The sequence below is a fragment of the Pteronotus mesoamericanus genome, unplaced genomic scaffold, assembly GCF_021234165.1.
Source record: "Pteronotus mesoamericanus isolate MK-2021 breed Mesoamerican mustached bat unplaced genomic scaffold, CSHL_Meso_final contig_48, whole genome shotgun sequence".
Classification (NCBI taxonomy): Eukaryota; Metazoa; Chordata; class Mammalia; order Chiroptera; family Mormoopidae; genus Pteronotus; species Pteronotus mesoamericanus.
The window spans coordinates 3,959,735-3,980,834 of NW_026555180.1; the positions used below are offsets into that span (position 1 = coordinate 3,959,735).

The 21,100-nt window shown below is 40.2% G+C and overlaps 1 protein-coding gene across 2 annotated transcripts in view; it reads left to right on the forward strand.

Annotated features, from left to right (window-relative positions):
- TBC1D8 (TBC1 domain family member 8) overlaps positions 1-21,100 on the forward strand; it is a 143,865-nt gene that overhangs the window by 48,449 nt on the left and 74,316 nt on the right. Inside the window, exon 2 of one of the 2 annotated variants that reach the window (XM_054578026.1) lies at positions 1,502-1,612. The exons of the other annotated variant lie outside the window; for it this stretch is intronic. Coding sequence (XP_054434001.1) covers positions 1,502-1,612 — 111 coding nt within the window. The remainder of the gene's footprint in view (positions 1-1,501; positions 1,613-21,100) is intronic. 2 annotated transcript variants of the gene reach the window in all.

Sequence of the window (21,100 nt, forward strand, 5' to 3'; positions counted from 1 at the left end):
TTTTGTTGATTAGGTTCCACTTATAGGTGAGATCATATGGTGTTTGTCTTTCACCACCTGGCTTGTATCACTTAGCATAATGCTCTCCAGTTCCATCCATGCTGTTGTGAAGGATTAAATTGCTCTTTTTTGGATATCATTTCCTATTGGGGAAGCTCAGATTATTGATTCTTAGTCCTTTCTTTATACATCTGTTGCTATAAATTTCTCTTTGAGCACTGCTTTTTGTGGAGTTGCACAAATTTTTCTAAGTTGCATTTTCATTTTTATTGTTCAGATATTTAAAAGCTCTCCTTAAGACTTCTTTGACCCGTGTGTTATTTGGAAGTGTGATTAACCTCCATATATTTGAGGATTTTCCAGAGATCTTTCTGTTATTGATTTCCAGTTTAATTCCATAAGAACATACATACTTGGTGCCCAAAGTGTCTTAGATTTGGCCAGTGGAAGCCCCTTCAGGCTGGCTCCTGTGTCCTCTGGACATGTCTCCTTTATTCTTTATACTTTCTGGTACAATAAAATAACCCAAGTTCATCTTGTATTTTTCCTGCTCCAGCCCTGGAATTGACTATTTCTCCAAGGATCCCTGGTTCCTCCAATAAGGAACAGTATTTATTTATTTTTAGCTTGTATTTATTTATTTTTAAAGAGAGGGGAGAGAGGGATATAGAGAGGGAGAGAAATAACTGATGTGCAAGAGAAACATCAGTCATTTGTCTCTTGCACGCTCCCAACTGGTGACCTTGCCCACAACCTAGGTGTGTGCCCTGACTGGAGTTGAACTGGCAACCTTTCAGTTTCCAGTATGATGCCCAAACCATTGAGTCACACCAGTCAGTGCATAAGGAATGGTATTTAAAAGCCAAAATCTGGGGCCAGGTGCGCTCACTGCTAACAGGGTGTTTACTCTGAGAAGCTCTCAGTGGACAGAGCTAGGAACTACACAGCTATTCATTGACATGTTGACTATTTTTCTTATACAAATCTACCATACAAAAATGAGTTCACTCCCAAATGCATCCATTATGTCCAACTGCTATCTTAATACCACAATGTTCATTCTAGTTTCTTTCCATATTTGCAACTCCCTTCTTTCTCCAACGCTGAGAAACCTGACTTCCGTCATTCTTAAAATATTCACTTATCTGATTAATCCTCCTGTTGCTACCACTGTTCTCTCCATGGTAGGCTTCTTCCTCATGTTATTCAGGCTCCAACTGCCCGTACCCCATGCCCTACAACAACCTCAATATGTCCCATTCAATGACTTTAGTGAAAGAAGGAGGAAAGGGTGCATGGGTTTTTATAACAATTATTCCTTAGGCTGCTTAGTTTTTGCCTTTTTACTGGTTTGCTCCTGAATTGTAGATGATTGAGGGGTTTTTAAAGCCATCTGCTGGATAAAGGGGCTGCTACTTTAACAGAAAATCTGAACGGGTAGGCTGCTTGGCTGGGTTAGTCCCTGTATTCAGAGGTGCCCTTTCTTTTCTTTCTTTTTAAGGTCGCCTGGTAGGTGCTCTGGACACAGTGCTTGATTCCAGTGCACGGGTGGCTCCATTTCGAATTCTGCTTCAAGTCCCTGGGTCCCAGGTTTATTCTCCTATAGCATGTGGTAAGTTACTGAGTGGATCAAATATTTACTGGGCTGTAGCCATGGGTGAATTTTAGTCCAGTTGGAGTTTTCAAACCTTCAGGTCTGAGCATGCTAGTGGAGCTTGAAGGTAAATTCCTTCTAGAGCTTCATCTGCTTTTCTGAACTCTTTCTTTTTTAACCATCAAAAGCACATAAATGCAGTAAGCTTGGACAACTTACCTGGGACATGCCAGGCTTTTGAGTAGTATGTTGTTCCAGGCTTCTGTATATTGTTGACTATGAATCGAGCCATTTGCTTCTTAATCTTGTGTTTAACATAAATATATTCCTAGGTACATACACCTGTTGTGATGGGGGAAATATCTGAGGGCTGTGTCTGACATGGGGCAGTCCTCACTCCCTTCTTCCACACATGCAATGAATCATTGGCTGCTGGGCACTCTGATAATTTTTGTATAACCTTCTAATCCTGTCCATCTAGGGTCAGCCCCTTCTGCAGGCACCCACCAGTGTTCCCCCTCACCACTCAAGTGCCTCAGGAACCAGGAATCCTCATATCTGAGAAGCCCCTTTTATTAAAAACCAAAACTAAGAGGTATCTTTAAAATTACGCAAGTAGTAAATGCTCACCTTCCAGAAATTAAAAAATAGGTAAGAGAAAAGGAAAAACAAATCATCTATAACTCTTTATCCATTGCGAATCACTTCTCTGTCTACATCTCTGCATATACACATAGAGTTTTTTTTTTTTGGTTTTGCTTTTCCTCTTAACATACTGCTAGCTACCATAGACTTTCATTATCACCTCACATTCTTTTACAATGTTGAAATCTTTTTGGGGGGAAAAATACAGAAAAATAAAAAGAGGGATATTGTCATCCATATCCACCATTCACTACTAACTGCTGTTAACACCTTAGCATGTTTCTTCTCCAGTCTTTTTTTGTTTTGTTTTTTAAATTAAGACAAATCAGTTTGTATTTGCATAAAATGATTAAAAAAAAATGGTGCATGTTCAATATAAAGATGTAGCAGGGAGGGGCTCTGGTCCCGCAGAGCCACTCTGGATCACCACAGATGGGGAAATAAACTGTATCAGACACAATTTTCCTGTCAGGAGAAGTAGCTGGCGATTCCCTCTAGTGGAGAATGCTCAGAGCCCTTCCTTCAAAGTGGTTTTTATTGAGAATGATATGCGCAGGGGTATATAGCATGCATAGAAAGCCTATCAATATGCATCAAAAGACTATAGATAATAAATTGAAAAAATACAGAGGTTTGTTTTAAATCAAGGTCCATCAGACAAGTTGGTGCCAGATGCTCATTAAGGCACAGTTATGAGGCTCAGAAATTATCTCCTTGCTGTGAAGTAAGACACCTGTTTTTTTCTTATCAGGGCAGTAGGAAGCAGAGCAAGTTTCAGTGTATACAATGTATTCTTTCGCAGGGCTGCAGTTTCCAGTGCCTCACAAAGTGGTCCCCAACATCAGTGCTAGTTAACTTGAGGGTAGCAAAGTAAGTTTTATAAGATCGAAGGCATTTTTTTTTCCCAGGCCCAATTGCCCCTGGGAACTGCCTGGTCCAGTTCAGGGCTGTACCTGCTTTTAGATTGTTTCACTGACTGGGCAGGCAGCTGGGCAGAGCAGCCAAGAGACAAGGAGACTTTTTTTTCAGATAGAATGAGGACTCTGGCCATAACAAAGCTGAGGGGTGAGAGTCTTTGCCCTTTCTCCGTGTCCCCCAAGTCCTTCCCTGATGGCTCCCATGTGACTCTGCCTGTCTTAGGCTGCCTCTGCCATTGAGGGGTCTTACCTGTCATTGACTAACCAGCCATCCTCTGGGATCAAGCAGGGTGATGTGAGGGAGACAGGGGGACAGGTTTTGTCTCCTCAGTGGCCTATTTTCCCAAGACTTCCTTGCTTAGCTCCAGCCTTGGGGCCTTCTGGCCTGTCGGCAAGGCTACAGTTACTGAAACCAGGCAGGACGGTGCCCAACATAAAGACATCAATTGACACTGAAAGGTACAAAGCAGAAATGATCTCTGGCCCCACATACTAGCCATTCCAGCTGACCTCTGGTTACAAAGGGCTCACATCATTTCGGGCAGTTTTATAATGCATTTAGACAGTATGAGGATAGCTATGGAGAGGGATAAAAGTGCCTTTATAAAAAAGCAAGTTGCCTGACAGTGCTATTTTCTCATAAAAATATTAAGGTTTTATTTGATTTCAATAAAAGAAGCTGCAGTGAAACCAAAGAAATGCTAACTTCAAATAAATTTTTAACACAAGAGCTTATTTTCTAAAAGGTTCACTTAAAGTTAAGGGAGAGATTTCTGAAAGCATTACAAGGTTAGAATTGTGGCTTTTTATAACAGTGTTTCAAACCTTGACAGTGTTCATCGTTCTGAAGGACAAGGAGGCCAGCATTCTTCTTCTGCCTTCTTCTCTAATTTCTTATTTTGGAAAGTTCCATTATTAATTTTACACTGTAATTCTGTTCTGAACCTTGCTTTTCATCATTGTTTGACTTAGTTCTCTATTTAAATTAATTTAATGCATTCATTCAGGTATCTTTTATATAGGCTCATCTCTTAATGGGCTAGATTCTTATTGTCTTCCCCCAGTAACGATTCACATTTGCAAATGTTTGTCCTTTGCTTTTGGACTTGAATGACAACTTGGTTGGGTATGATAGTCTCTGGCCATGTATTAGAGCTTAGTGGCTGTATCTCTGGCACCTTTAAGTATTTAACATGGCAGTGGGAGAAATCTCAGGTTGATTTGATTTTATTCCTGCCTTTTGGGTTAAGTGTTTATTGTTGAAGTTTAGTAACATAGTTATAATTTGTTACTGCCTTAAGCACGTTGTGTTAAATTTTTGTGGAACTTGGTGTGCTTGTTCAATATGCAAATTGAATTATTTAATTATTTCAGGCTTTTTTTTTTTTTCCTATACGATTCTGTGTATGTATTATATTTTTAAAGTGCATATTCCATTGCTTGGATTCTGCACTTCAAGAGCACTTTATGTTGGATAGATATGGTCTGCTTTTCACTTCTTGCTGATTTTCTTTATCTTTTTCAATTGCAGTCTCCATGCTGTTCAATGCTTTCCTCTAGGTGAATAATACAGTTTTCAGCTGTGTATTCCACACTTTGCTGCTTTGAACCTACTACTAATTTTGTTGTGTTGTTTAGTCCCTCAGTTCATTTCCTTAGGTCTGTAATCTCCCTTCTTATCTCTGTTATTTTACCATCTCACCTCTTAGCTCGTTTTATTCATGTTTATTCATATTGTTTGAATATGAATATTATTGTTTGAATATTGTTTGGGAGCATGGAGCATTTGTGAGAATTTGCTGTGCTTCTTCGATTGTTCCATTTTCTTCTAGGACAGAATCTCTGGAATACATTGTTCTCCTTTGTTTTGTTGCTGTCCTGTGTTTTGCTTGGAGCACTCTGTGTTTCTCCTCATCTTGGTTATGCTTGGACATCGTTACCCCCGAACCAACCCTATGTTATTTGCACTAACATAGGGAGTGTTACTTTTTAACTTGTGTTTTGGGGACAGAGAAGAGGACTGGTGTGTGCTAGACGGGACATGGGATGTGAAGGGCGCAAGACCCTATTCCTTTCTCCCATTTCTGTCCTATTTCTCTCCTCTCACTCTGCTCAGGCAAAAGAGTTGGTCTTGCTCTGAACTTGAGGCCTTTGATGGGGATATTTGGATTTCTGTCTGTCTCCTCACTAGATTGGCTTCTGGGGAGTCAGCAGTGTGGGGACTCTGCTCAGTTCCTGAGTCCTTGTAGCCTGAGACACTGACACTGACAGTTCTGGTTCCTGGAGCACCTTGAAACCACAATGATACAATGTAGTTCTCAAAGGCTACATAGCATCCATCCTCATAGTTGTTGCCTAATTTACTCACCCAGTCCTTTATTAGCTACTTAATTGTTTCTGATGTTTAAAGTATTTAAAAACCTTAAATGAACACCCAAACACTTAATATTCCAGGACACTTGTAGTCCCCAACGTCTGCGTATTTGAAATGTTTGATGCCTACCCCATAGCAGACGTGTGCTTGGTGTCAGGATTACTTGGTTAATGTGAGAGGGACTCTCCTTCCATCTGGCTTTCCAGGGCCTTGGGGAATACAGACAGCAACGTGGAAATGGGCAGGTACAGATGGAACAAGAATTAGGAAAACGAGATATGGCAGGACCCTTGAAAAGCACATAATAAGGAATTGCTGCATCAAAGGGAATGTATATTTAGAAATATACATATCTCCAAATTACTTGCCATAAAGGTTGCAGCAGTTTATACTATTCCCCAAGGCAGGTCTGTAGATGCTTTACTTTTTTCTGTCATCTGGACCACGTAAGGTCCCCTGAGTAAGTGATTATTCTTGTCAGTGCAGCCTTTCCTGGGTTAAAGAACAGAGAATGGTGAAGGTATTTGTGTACAGGGCTTGTGGTATTGATTTAGGTACTTAGGCCTGTTTAGGAGTTACATGGACATCTTACACTGTGTTATTGACTCACTATACTTAATATTTTATTGTCTTGAACATTGAGAAAGGATCCCTGCCCAGGGCTTCAAGTCTCAGATAAAGTAAAACGAGAACTGTAGGAAGGGCCTGGGTGGCTCAGGACATGGGTGGCAACAGTAAGCCTGGCCTGTGAGAATGATATATGTTTTCATTGGATTTTGGCTATGCACATGGCAATGATGTGAGACACAGGAGAGCCTTGAGGCGAACTTTGTTTTTTCTTTTCTGTTCCTCTTTAAGCAGAAGTGAAAGATGTAGGGAGATAACTTTATGGGTGAACAATATTACTATTTGGCAACAGAGATCTGTGGATGACTGTGGTTGGAAGTAGATAAGGGATAAGTCACTATTATGATTATTTTTTAACTCATGTGGACCAAAGACACCCAGGCTTTATAAGCATTGCTGGCTTCAGGGGCAACGCATGTGAGATAGTGGCTGTGAGTTGCTGGGAAGGACATGGACAGAGGAGCATGCCCTGTCATTCTGATCAGAGCCCGGATATTCCTCTCAGAGAGGCCTCCCTTGACACCCTGCCAACTGCTATCTCTGTTCTGGCATTCAGGTCTCTCCAGTACTTATCACTACTCTCATTTCCTTTGTATTTTTTGCTTGCTTCCCTACTGAAAATAAAAATTTCCTCAGTCATGTTTGCCACTGACCCTTTAGTGCGGAGGACAGAGCCTGGCATTCAGTAAAGAGTAGAGGAACAGATGAGTGGTGAGCTATGGAAAAAAGTTAAGGGGCTTGGTGGTCAAGACTCCTTTTCAAAAAAAAAAATATTGATTTTAGAGAGGGGGGAAGGGAGGGAGGGAGGAGGGGGAGAGAGAACGAAAGAAAAAGAAAGAGAATCATTGGTTGACTCTTATATGTGCCCCGACTGGCACAAGATTGAATCTGCAACCGTGGTGTGTGTGGGTGATGCTCTAACCAATTGAGCTACCTGGCCAGGGCCATCAAGACTCACTGCCAAACATAATGAGAGGACGTGGTATATGGAATCACAGGGAAGTCTTTTTGGGTCCTTTCTGAGAAGTCAGGGCAGGGATATTCTAGGACTGTGTGAGGGCCTGCGTCTGGAGCTATGTAATGAGCCATCAGGACCATTGAGCAATAGAAAAACTTGCAAAACAGGGATCTTGCTTTTTTTTCCTTTAAAAAATATTTTTTATTGTGGTAAAATTTATGTAACATAAAACTTAACCATCTTAACCATTTTTAAGTGTAGAGTTCAGTGGTATTTATATTGTTGTGCAACCATGACCACCATCCATCTCCAGAACTCTTTGTATCTTCCCAAGCTGAAACTCTGTACCCATTAAATGCTAACTCTCCATTCTTCCCTCCCTCCAGCTCCTGGAAACTACCTTTCTACTTCCCCTCTTTATGAACTTGAATACTTTAGGAACATTGTGCAAGTGGAATCATATAGTACTTGTCTTTTTGTGACTTACTTATTTCACTTAACATAATGTCCTCAAGTTTCATAGCCTGTGTCAGAATTTCTTTCCTTTTAAAGGCTGTGAAAGAAACATCTGATTGCATGTTGGCTTTCTTTTTGAAACAGATCTATACTGATTGGCACATAAGTAGAAACCAAGGACCTAGTATATGGAAAACGGACAGTGAATCCCAGGAGCCAGTTCCCAGTCTGGGCCAGGAGAGGAAGGAGGAACCAGGCAGATGATAAAGGGCGAGGACTTAAGCTTGTGGGTGGGTTGGCCTTTGGCTTTTGACTGAATTGATGCCTAAGCTGTGAAGAACTCTTTGGGGCCCTGGAAGAACAGGGTGACTTTGTTGCCCTGTCTCTGTGTCACATGGTTGCAGCCTGTGCTTTGTCCTGCAGTTAACAAGTCCAGGCTCTGAGATATTTATTATGCCCTATTCCTGTTGGTAGGTGATTCTCAGTGCTACTGCTGTGTTAACTGCTTTATTATTGACATTTTATTCTTTACCATGGCCCTGAACATTGAGTTAGTTGTTGTCTTTGCCATACTTTTAGAAAGAAGAAAAACCGAGACAGGACTCTGGATTATCTGCCTAGGTCATTACAGGAGTTAAATTGACTATGTAATAATTTGATCGTTTAATGTCAATTAATTGATATGTGTGGTGCCTTGTCTTTTTTGGTTACTAAGAAGACTTGATTGCCATGCTTAAAAGGCACCCAGGGTGGCATCCTACCAAGAGTAGGGCCAAAATTGCAGAAGCTTTATGAAAACTTATCAAACCTTTGTATATACATTGTCTTTGAATAGCATTCATGTCTTTACAGATATGAGTTTGGATTCCCAAGCAATGAGTAGCTTTGTGATTCTGTATATGACAGCATAAGTCAAAGTAGTCCTGTTTCTAGCAAAGTCTGTCCCACGGTCTTGAGTGAAATGAGGGAGAGAAGGAAAACAGAACAAGAAGCAGTCAAGTGGCAGCAAGTTGAGTGATGCCACCAAGATTCCATCAGCAGAGGACAGAGAGTTTCAAGCAGACTAGGGGGAGATACCCACCTGAACAGGCAGAGGCATACCTGTATCTCAGAGAGGATGTGTATATAATTTGAAAAAAACGTAGTTAATGTTTTATATTTTATTTTTATTTGTTTATCCTCACCCAAGGAAATGCCTATTGATTTAGAGAGAGGGAGGGAAGAAGGAAGGGGAGGAGAGGGGGTAGGGAGGGAGCGGGAGAGAAAGAAAGAAACATTGATTGTTCGCTTCTCACATGGGCCCCGACTGGGGACCAAACCTGCAACCCAGGTATGTGCCCTGATCAGGAATCAATCCCACTCCAGGACAACACTCGAACCAACTGAGCTACACTGGCCAGGGCAAAACTTAATATTTGCGATTAAGAAAATGAAAAAACATAATTTGGAAATTTCAAAATTTCAAGGATCATTAAAGTAAGTGCTGATATTTTTGCTAATCAAAATGTGGCTTATGTTTTAAGAAACTGAGAATCATAAGGGTTATGCTTTCCAGTTTAAAAAATACTTTTCATATACACTCCTCATTTGACCCTGACAATAATGTATTAGCAGGTATAATTATTAACTACGGAGAGGGAAGAAGCAAGGTACAGGTTGCTTAGTGACTTGCCAGCGTCACATCTTATGTCAGGGGTACCTCCCTGGACGCCTAGGTGCACATTCTTACAGAACGTTCTCTCAGAGTGTTCTTTCTGAGTTGCTGTCATCTCTTACTGCCCTTGACCATGGCTGGAGTTTAGTTTCTTATATTCCACATCACTGTTTGCTTTGTTTTTGGAGAGTGAATTTTATTATGGGAGGAGATGTTCCAGTGTGGATCAGATTAATGTCTTGGTGAACTTTGTGCCAGGGCAACAAAGGAAGTGCCAGCCAGATCTTCTTCAAGAATGGAACTCACTGTGCACTTCAAGGAAAGTGTGTGGGTGCACATTCTGAGGTCACTCACTGTGAGGTATCATACTTGTTTTTGGTTACTTGGGATTTCCTTAGAATAACACCAGCTGGCATTTTCTATGCGGGATTTGCACTTGGAAATGGCTGAGGGGTGCCATGGCTAATGTTTCTTTTCTATTTGGGAGTTCTGTTACCAGGCTCTTACTGTTTTAAATTAAGTAATAATGCTTATGCTCAAATAATTAAACTTAATTGAAGATGTTCTTCCGTTGAGGATATTGCTTTCCTATAGTTATTTTAAAAGCAGATGAATTCTGAGTGTAACTTTTAGTAAATTTGGAGGTCAAAAGTCATATTTTAAAAACTGCTTTTAAACCAGGGAGATACTTGCAGACCCTGTAGTCTGTGTGAATTTTTCCTGTTACAACAATCCCCCTCCCTCTATTGCAATAGTCCCTTTTTTCTCTCATGCAATAGTTCTTTTGTATAAAACTCTCTTTACTTAGATCCAGATTTGTTTTTCTTTTATTTGACACACTTCAGAATAACTATGACCTACACAAAATCTTTTAAAATTTTTTTAGCTGGAATCAAACTTTTCTCTAATAGGTATCTTACAGGCTAACTTTTGCATGGACATGACTTGCTTGACAAAGAAACCATCTGGAGGGGATCTGAGCAAACATCTAGTTTGATCCCTTTCATTTTAGTAGATGAGGAGATATGGACTGAGGCATATGGGTGTCAAAATAAAAGGACTTTAGTAAATAACTTTTTATTAGATAATTCCTTTTTTTTTTTAGAATCCACTTATGTTTTTATTGGGAAAAATACTATATACAAGCTTCAGTGGAGTTTAAATGCTATTCCACCTCTATTTCCTCAGAATTGATTTGTCTTTTTATTTAATACAACTTTTATTAATTTTTTCTTTTTTTTTAATTTGTCTTCATTTTCCTGCCACCACGCTCCCTGCCCTACCCACCCCCTTCTCCCCTCCTCAATCCTTGTCCATTTTGGCTTTGTCCATGGGTACTTTATATATGTTCCTTGATTTGACCCTTCCCCTTCCTTTCCCTGTTACCTGCTTCCTTCCTTCCTTTATGCCACTGTCGGTTTCTTTTTTTCTTTCAGTGTTGCTGGTTATATTTTCCTTGCTTGTCCATTTTGTTGATTAAGTTCCACTTATAGGTGAGATCATACGGTATGTGTTTTTGACCCCCTGGCTTATTTCTCTTAGCATAATGCCCTCCAGTTCCACCCATGCTGTTGTGAAGGGTAGTAGCTCGCTCTTTCTGCTGCCTAGTATCCCATTGTGTAAATGTACCATAGTTTTTTGATCCACTCATTTACTGATGGACACTTAGGTTCCTTCCAGCACTTGGCTAATGTAAATTGTGCTGATATGAACATTGGACTCATTGATTCTTTTGAATTGGTGTTTTGGAATTCTTAGGGTATAATCCCAGCAGTGGAATCGCTGGGTCAAAAGGCAGTTGCATTTTTAGCTTTTTGAGGAAATTTCATACTCTTTTTCCACAGTGGTTGCACCAGTGGTCATTCCCACAAACTGTGTATTGGACTCCCTTTTCTCTACAACCTTGCCAGCACCTGTTGTTCGTTGATTTGTATTATGATGGTCATTCTGACCGATGTGAAGTGGTATCTCATTGTGGTTTTAATTTGCATCTCTCTGATGGCTATTGATGATGAGCATCCTTTCATATGTCTCTGTGCCCTATTTATGTCCTCTTTGGAGAAGTGTCTGTTCAGGTCCTTTGCCCATTTTTTAATTGGGTCGTTTGTCTTTCTGGAGTGGAATCATGTGAGTTCTTTTTATATTTTGGAGATCAAACCCTGTCTGAGGTAGCATTGGTAAATATATTTTCCCATATGGTTGGTTCTGGCGCCTGTACAGGGACCCTCAGGACCTGGATCAGCCAACGGCTGCGAGCCACCATCACGGACCACATACCTACCAGACAAGAATTTCGGCGCGCCATTCATACCTGGTAAGGGACTCAGCAGCACCATTGCTTGGTGGTCAGGCTGTGGGTGTGTGTAGTGTCAAGGGGAGGGCTATTTCTTTTAGGGCCATCTCTCGCACCCATTTGTTAAGGCCATTGGGTCCAGTTCAATCTTCTGTCCTGTTTTTTCCCTCCTTCAGATAACATCTGACAGTTCAATTTGAATCCAAAAACTCCTCGCAGTATTGCTTTCTCTCCCTTGAGAATCTTTGCCACTTGCAGGCACAGGTTGAGCAGCACCTTGCTAAAAGTCTCCCGTGAAAGGATAAGCTGGGCATGGACCAGGACAGAACACTAGGACTCCCGCCAGCCGGAACAAAAGTCCATGCAATGAGAGGAACACTTGAAAAGCCTTCACAGTCCCATCCCTGCGGCACATTCCCACCTAGGTTTAGTTCTCGTGAGGAGAAAGCAAGAATCTAGCTTGGAGAAAAAAGTGCAGTTTTTTCCAGGTCTTTCTCTCCTCTCCCTCTGCTTTTCAAATGTAAAGTAACATTGGTGGTAACCAAGGAGTGACACCCTTGGAAGCCTTTTTGCACTTGGAGCACATTTTCTCAATCCCTAGCCATTAGTCAGAACAGGTTTATAGAATAAAAAATGGGGCGGAGATGAGAGAAAGCTGGAGCCTGAGAACAAGAACAAAAGACTTCCCAGCCACAAAAATGGGCTCATGTCTCTCTAAAGAGCAGCCAGTATATCTTAGATTGTTCAACAGCTTCTTAAGCCTGCGGGTTGTCAGCAGACAGTGAAAGAATACTGTTAGTGATTCCCTGACAAGGAATCACTAGATATTGAGGAATGGAAAAAGGTAAAAGAGAAATTAAATTGGCTTCAGGAAAAAGGAATTAATTTTGGCCATCAGAATCTTCTTACTTGGAGCTTGATAACAACTACGTTGGCTCCTTTACATATCAAAGCAACTGAGGCAGGGGACTCCTAAGAAATCAATTGCTTCTAGCCCTGAGTGGAATGTGTTGGTTTTTTCAGGTTTTAACTATGTCTTTTCTTTACTTAGTTTGCTTCATTTTTAATTTTCCCGCTATTTATTTCATAACATAGTTCTTAGGTAAAGGTTAAATAATAATAATAAAATGATAATATTAATAAGGAATAAGTATATAAATATATATGAGTATATATTTATATATGTATGCGTATATATGTGCATATATTTTATACATAATATATGTGTGAAATATATAAATATAAAAGTAATAATAGTAATAAATATAGGTAACAGTATAAATACAATTTATAATAATAAGTAAATACAATTTAACTATTTGGATTTTGCAAATCTAAATAAGTAAATACTAGTAAACTTTATAATAAATTTTATAATAAATAGAATTTAATTATTTAAATTTTGTGAATCTAAATAAATAAGTAAATAAATAAAGCAACTGAAACTCTTCTATTACAGTTAGCCTACAAGGATGCAAATAATAATTATAAAGCGTTCTCAATTCTATCAACCTAATGACCATTTAACGTCATGTCAACTCATTTAAAGCCTGCCAGAGTGTAGGCATGCAACATTGTGCCTTGCTATTAGCAGCTGCAGTAAGAGAAATTGAGTATTTTGGCTATGGCCATTAAGAAGGAATTAAGGAAATGAAGGATTGTGAAGGAGAATTGTATGAAGGAATAAGTGGAAAAAAAAAAATATATATGTATGCCACATCCATGTGTGGCATGAGAAGGAAGAACATTAAAAGTAGAAAATGAATTAATGAAAAGTAAGTATACAAGTTTTTAAAACATCATAAAATTCTAGACCTGGAAAATACTAAATCCTGGGAACAATAGGGTAATTAAAATTAACTTGCTAATCCTAACAGCAGGGTACCTGGTTCTCCAACAAAACTGTAGGAAAAAAAGGTGGCACTTTTAAACTCAGATGGTTTTTCAGCTGTGCCTGAGCCCTGAGGCCTGCAATCTCAGCCTACTTCCAACACTGATATTGGCCCAGGTTGCACGGCAAGATCAACTCAAGAATTTTTAAACATATGGGAAATTCAGCAGAAGACAGGAATTCCTTATAATCTTATCAGTCAAACCATTGTGGAATGAGTTCATCAGACCTTTGAGACTGTCCTTAACAAGCAAAAAAGGGGAAGTCAGGAGTCTTCTCCTAAAAATTTACTTAAAACTTACTAAAAATTTAATAATGCTAGCCATATATATCTATAATTTTCTTAATTTTGATGATTCTTTGAATACTCCAATAGAGAAACATTTCCACAAGAGTAAGCCCAATGAAGGACCTCATCCTTTGATATTATATAGGGACCCCCTAGGAAATGAAACTGTAAGTGACCAGTAGAATTAATAACCTGGGGGAAGAGGGTATGCTTGTATTTAAGTCCCAACAGGACCATTGTGTGCAACCAGTCTGAATAAACCAGATGGAAACACCACATCTAATCAGCTGTGATATGGCTGGGAGAATGCCAGATTGCCATTGTCACCTGCTGCAGCTCACCTGTGATCCCAGCTTCTCCAAGCTGTGCGTCACACCAACGGAATGAAATTCCAGTCAACACCCTTGAGCGGAAATGCAACACTGCCTTAGAAGAGCCTTCTCATCCAATTTGAAAGGCCAGATCGACCAGCTCCAGCTTGAGCTGTGTCAGCAACTTCAGGACATTAAGAGACTTTCTAAGCAGGAAATTTTCCATACTCTTCATAATAATTTGCAATGGTTCAATCCTAAGACTTGGTTTGAGGGTATAAACCTCCATGTATGGGTCATGGGCGCTGCAAGATCTTTATTGATCATTATTGTCTTCTGTGCTTTGTGATGCATTTACAAGCTATTTCATAGATATAAAGTGAGGAAAAAACAAGTAGCTGGTTTTGTGGGACTCACCTCAATGTCCACTCTGACAAACAAAAAAGAGGGAGATGTTAGGAACCGTCCTGTTTAGTTTCAGGGACTGTAGCCTATCTGACAGGAAAGAGGGCCCCAAGGCTGGAGCTAATCAAGGAGGCCTTGGGAAAACAAGCCACTGAGGAGACAAAACCAGTCCCCCTGGCAGAGGTGCAGCCCCTGCCTCCCTCATATCATCACGGGGCCTGCTTGGCCCCGTGATGGTCATTGTTGATGACGGGTAACTTCTCTTGCAAGGGGAGACAATCTAAGACAGACATCAGCCAGCATGGGCGGCGGGGCAAGGGCTTGGGAGGACATGGAAGAAGGGCAAAAGGCCTGCACCCCTTAGCTGAGCTTGGATATGGCTGGAGTCCTCCTTCTATCTGAAAGAAGCCTCCTTATCTCTTGGTGGCTCTGCCCGGCCCACCTGACTCAGGCTTGAAACAATACTAAAGGCAGGTACAGCCCTAAACTGGATCAGGCTGTTCCCTGGACAATCAGGCCTAGAAGTAAGTTCTTCTAAGAATGCTTTGTTCTTCCATCAAAAGCTATGATAACCAGATCATACTGGGAATGAGATTTACATTATTCACAGACCCTAACCTGAGGTAGATAGCTGGTGTTCCACTACTTGTTATCTTTGATTTCTGTCTGTTTTTTGTAAACATGGTCTTTTGACATTGATTGATGAGCTTGGCTGTATACCCCTATGCATATGGTTCTCAATTAGAGCCTTTGGAGATGTGGGCTCGGGGCCTTCTGGCCTGGAGGGAAGAACCATGTCCCCTCTCCTGGCAAACAGAGAAGTGTTTGCGATGACTCATGTTTATTATCCCCATCTGTGAAAACCCAGGATGGGCTATGCGGAATTCAGAGCCTGGCTCCCTCATCAGCTGGCTCTGGACAGTAACCCTCAGATCCAGAAGCATCCCGTGCTATGTGCAACGTGTCGCCCCCCGCAACATGGTTCCCTTTTCATTTTGCTGATGTTTTCTTTAGCCATGCAGAAGCTTCTTATTTTGATGAAGTCCCATTTGTTTATTCTTCCTTGTATGTCCCTTGCTCTAGGGAACATATCTGTGAAAATATTACGGTGTGGGATATCTGAGAATTTTTTATTTGTGTCTTCTTCTAGAACTTTTATGGTATTGTGACTTATATTTAAGTCTTTTATACATCGTGAGTTTATTTTTGTGTATGGTGTCAGTTGGTGATCCAATTCAATTTTTTACATGTAGCCATCCAGCTCTCCCAACACCATTTGTTGAAGAGGCTGTTTTTACTCCACTTTATGCTTCTGCCCCCTTTGTCAAATATTAACTGACCACAGAGACATGGGTGTATTTCTGGGCTCTCTGTTCTGTTCCATTGATCTATGTGTCTATTCTTATGCAAGTATCCGACTGTTTTGATTACAGTGGCCTTGCAATATAGTTTGATGTCAGGTATTGTGGTCCCTCCTACTTTGTTCTTCTTTCTCAAAATTGGTACAGCTATTTGGGGTCATTTATAGTTCCATATAAACTTTTTGAAATGTTCTATATTTGTGAAATACATCATTGATATTTTAATAGGGATAGTGCTGAATCTATGAATTGCTTTGGGCAGTATGGACATTTTGATGATGTTAATTCTTCCAATCCATGAACATGGTGTATGCTTCCATTTATTTGCGTCGTCCTTAATTTCTTTCTTCAGTGGTGCAGAGTTTTCTGTATAAAGGCCCTTTACCTCCTTGGTTAAGTTTATTCTTAGGTACTTTATTTTTCTTGTTGCTATAGCACAAGGGATTGATTCTTCCTGACTTCTGATTCTGATATTTTATTGGGGTACAAAAATGCCTTTGATTTCTGAATATTGACTTTTTATCCTGTTCTTTTGTCAAATTCATTTATTAGGTTGAAAAGTTTTTTTGGTGGAGTATGGGGTTTTCTATGTACACTACCATGTCATCAGCAAACAATGATAGTTTTACTTCCTCCTTTCCAATTTGGACATCTTTTATTTCTTTTTCTTGCTGTGGCTAGGACTTCCAATACCATGTTGAATACAAGTGGTGAAAGTGGACATCCTTGTCTTGTTCCCGATCTTAGTGGGAAAGCTTTTAGGTTTTGCCCGTTAAATATGATGTTGGCTATAGGTTTTTCATACGTGGCCTTTGTTATGTGGACATATACCTCCCTTATTCCCACTTTGGCGAGTGGTTTTTACTATAAATGGGTACTGTATCTGATCAGATGCTTTTCCTGAATTTATTGATATGATGTGTTTTTTTATGGAAAGTATTATGTTTATTGATTTGCAAATACTGAACCATCACTGTATCCCTGGGATGAATCTCACTTGATCATGATCTTTTTAATGTACTGCTGAATGCGGTGTGCCAATATTTTGTTGAGGATTTTAACATCTATGTTCATCAGTGATACTGGACTGTAGTTTTCTTTCTTGGTTGTGTCTTTATCTGGTTTTGGGATTAGGATGATGCTGGCCTCATAAAAAGAGTTTGAGAGTCTTCCTCTTATTGAATTTTTGGGAATAGTCTGAGAAGGACAGAGTTAGCTCTTCCTTAAATGTTTTGTAAAATTCTCCTGTGAAACAGCATGGTCCAGGGCTTTTGTGTGCTGGGAGTTTTCTGATTACTGCTTCAGTTTCACCAGCTATTATCGGTCTGTTCAGGCTTTCTCCTTCTTCATTCAGTGTTGGAAGGTTATATTTTCTAGAAATTTGTCCATTTCACCCAGGTTTTCAAACTTCTTTGCATATAATTGTTCATAGTAATTTCTTACTATCCTTTGTAGTTCTGTGGTATGAGTTGTTATTTCTCCTCTTTCAATTTTGATATTATTCATTTGTGTCCTTTCCCTTTTTTTCTTGATGAGTCTGCTTAAAGGTTTGTTGATTTTGTTTTATCTTTTCAAAGAATCAGCTCCTGTATTTATTGATCCTTGGAATTGTTCTTTTAGCCTCTGTGTCATTCAGTTCTTCTCTGATCTTAATTCCTTCCTTCTACTGTTTCTGGGCTTTGTTTGTTATTGTTTTTTCAGTTCTTGAAGCTGTAGGATTAGGTTGTTTACGTGAAATGTTTCTATCTTGTTTAGATAGGCCTATATTGCTATGAACTTCCCTCTCAGGATTGCCTTTGTTATGTCCCATAGGTTTTGGACTGTTGTGTGTTCATTTTTAATTGTTTCCAGAAGCTTTTTGATTTCTTCTTTGAGCTCATTATTGACCCATTCATTGTTTACTAGGATGCTATTCAGTCTCCATGAGTTTGAATGTTTTTGAGGTGTTTCTTTGAGGTTGGTTTTTAGTTTCAAGGCCTTGTGGTCTGAGAAAATGTTTGTTATGATTTCAGTTTTCCTGAATTTGTTGAGGCTTGTTTGTGTCCTATCTTCTCATCTATCTTTGAAAAAGTAACATATGCATTTGAGAAGAATGTATATTTTGCATCTTTGGAATGAAAGGTTCTTTATATGTCAGTTAAGTTCATTTGATATAATGAGTCATTCAGTTCCACAGTGTCCTTGTTGGTGTTTTATTTGGAAGATCTATCCATTTTTGACAGTGGGGTATTAAAATCCCCTACTGTCTTTGTTGCTATCTATAGCTTTCTTGAGTCCTCCAAGATTTTCCTTATATATTTGAGTGCTCCTATGTTGGGTGCACTATGTTTACAATGTTTATGTCTTGATGGATTCTCCCTTTGAATTATGAAGTGTCTGTCTGGGTCTCTTCCTATGGCCTTTGTTTTGTTATCTATTTTGTCTGATATAAGTATTGCTACCCCTGCTATTTTTTCCTGTCCATTTGCTTGGGATATTTTTTTCCATCCCTTTACTTTCAGTGTGTGTCGGTTCTGTGTTGTGAGGTGGGTCTCTTGTAGGCAGCATATGAGTTGCTCATGTTTTCTTATCCATTCTGCTATCCTGTGTCTTTTGATTGGGACATTTAATATATTTACATTTAAAGTTATTATTGATAGGTACTTCTTCATTTTTTTCCCTTTGTAGCTGTGTTCCTCTGTTTCTTACTCTTTTTCTTCATCGTCTTAAAGCAGTTCCTTTAGCATGTCTTGTAGTGCTGGTTTGGAGAAGGTGTATTCTTTTAGCCTTCTTTTGTCCGGGAAGCTCTTTATTTAGCCTTCCATTTTGATTGAGAGCCTTGCTGGGTAGGGCAGTCTTGGTTGCAGGCCTTTGCTTTTCATGACTTGAAATATTTCCTGCCCTTCCCTTCTGGCTTGTAGTGTTTCTGTTGAGAAGTCAGCTGCTAGCCATATCGGAGCTCCCATGTATGTTACTACCTGTTTCTCCCTTGCTGTCTCCTGGATTCTCTCTTTGTCCTGATATTTCTCATTTTAATTATCATGTGTCTTGGAGTAAGCCTAATTGGGTTCCTCTTGAATGGGACCCTCTGTGCTTCCTGGACTTATGTGACTTTTTCTTTCTTCCAATTTGGGAAATTTTCCATCATTACTTTTTCAAACAGGTTCTCTTTCTCTTCCTCCTCTTTTTCTCCTCCTGGTATCCTTATTAAATGGATATTATTACTTTTCATTTTGCCTTGCATTTCCCTAAATGCCTCTTCATTGTTTTTGAGTCTTTTTTCATTTTCTGGCTTTTTCTGGGAGCTTTTTTTACCTTGCTCTCCAGCTCACTGATTCAGTCCTCTTTTTCATGTAGCCTGGCCTTGATTCTTTCCTCTGTGTTCTTGAATTCAGAAATTATGTTCTTCATTTCCTCTTGTCTCTTATTGATAGTCTGTGTCCTATTTCATGCTGATATAGTTTGCAGTAAGTTCCTCATAGTTTACCTGTATTTCTTGGTAATTCTCCCTGAGCTTACTGAGCTCACTCAGCTTCTCCAGAACCATTGTTTGAACTCAGTATCTGATAGTTTATTTGCCTCCATTTAATTTAGTTCTCTTTCTAGGGATTCCTCCTTTCCTTCAACTGGGGGTTGTTTCTTTGTCCTCCCATTATTTGTGAAACTCTTCTTTTTGCTTCTCCTTCTAAAATTGATCTGTCTTGACTTCCCGACTTTGTGGTGTGAACTTTTATGGTAGGAGACTGCTTTTTTTTTTTTTTTTTTTTTTTTTTTGATCTGCCTCTGATGATGTCAGGTGTTGATGCTGACTGACCTTAGGAAGTCTTTTAGGGACTTCCAGGAAACTACTATCTGGCCGTCTCCTTCAGTTGCTAATATAGTTACTCTGCTCTCAGCAGTCAGGGTTACAGACTTAGGCACCACAAGGTGAGGCAGAGTCCCTCCTGTGTGTGTGGTTATTGTTTTCTCTCAGGCTTCTGCTGCTCAGGGGTGTGGTCTGCCTGCGTAGGATTGTTCCCACAGTATGGGGGGAGCAGTCAGCACTGGGATTTCCCCGGCTACTCCCTCATTTCTCTCCCCAAAGCCTCCATCTGCAGGCTCTACTCAAGCATCTCTAGACCACTTGGCGTCCCCTTTGGCCAGGGATCTACTGTCTGTGACTGCTGCTGTATACTTGGGAGTCGGACTTGCATATCACTGCAGGGTCAGAGCCTCCTGGGGGTGGCGCTATTGTGTCTGCTCAGGCTGCTGCCGCCCAGGAAAGTGGTCTGCCAGAGAAGATGGCTGCTGCCATAAGGGGGGAGGAGTTAGTACCTGCTTCCACCAGCTACTTCTGCAGTTTTCTCCACAAATCCTACCTTCCCCAGTCTCTCATCAAGTGGCTCTAGTCCACTCCATCCCTGCCTTTGCCAGAGCCCAGGGTAAGTGGCTGCCAATACAAATTTATGCGTTGGCCCTTTAAGGGGCTATATGCATCTCCAGCCACCTGTCTTTGGCACATCTCCAGCCACCCATCTTTGGCACAGCAACCCTGCTGCTTTTATCAGCTGGCTCTTAATCTGAGCTCTGGTGCTGTAGGGGGGAGATTCCTGTCTATGGTACAGACCCCACTCCTCTCAGGGGGATCCAGTTGGTGTTTAAATATCCTTCTGGCGCTGTTGCCTGTGGGCACCCAACCCACCTCATTGAGTCTCTGTCGCACTCTTTACCAGTTAGGTTGTGCTAAAGCCAATTCCTCTGTCCATCCTAAATAGTTCCTTGATAACAGTCAAAGAAGAAAGCTGAAGATGAGAAAAGCATTCTGATTCTGTTTTGTCTAGAATGCGCCTTTCCCCCAGGTTTTGCTGGTCTGAGTGTGTCGGCTGGCTTCCAGTCATTAGAAAGGGCTCTCTTCAACCTTCTTGTTTCTCTGGCTTCTCTGACATGAGCTAGAACCTTATATATCCATATTGCCTGGGGCTGGGAGTCATGGTGATTTAAAAAATAAGGAAATTCAGGGAGTGTGAAATTCTTGGCCTTTTTTCTTGCTCTGCTTTCACTTCAGATTTTACAGAGTATTCCTTTTAGATAGAGGTCAATGATTCAAGTTTATGCTTTTTTTTTTTGTTGTTGTTGTATGGTTTGTTTGCTAAGGAGGGTTTTTAAATTCTTTTATGAATATTTTCAAACAGACCCTAATGTAATGAGAGCAGTATAATGAAATCCTCTGGGACCATTTTGCATTAGAATCACCATGCAGGTACATTAGAATCATCATGTAGGCATATTACGATTAAAGTTTTGCCCTCCTTACTTTATCTTATTCTCCAAACCTTCTTTTCCTCCTGATGTATTTTAAAGCAAACC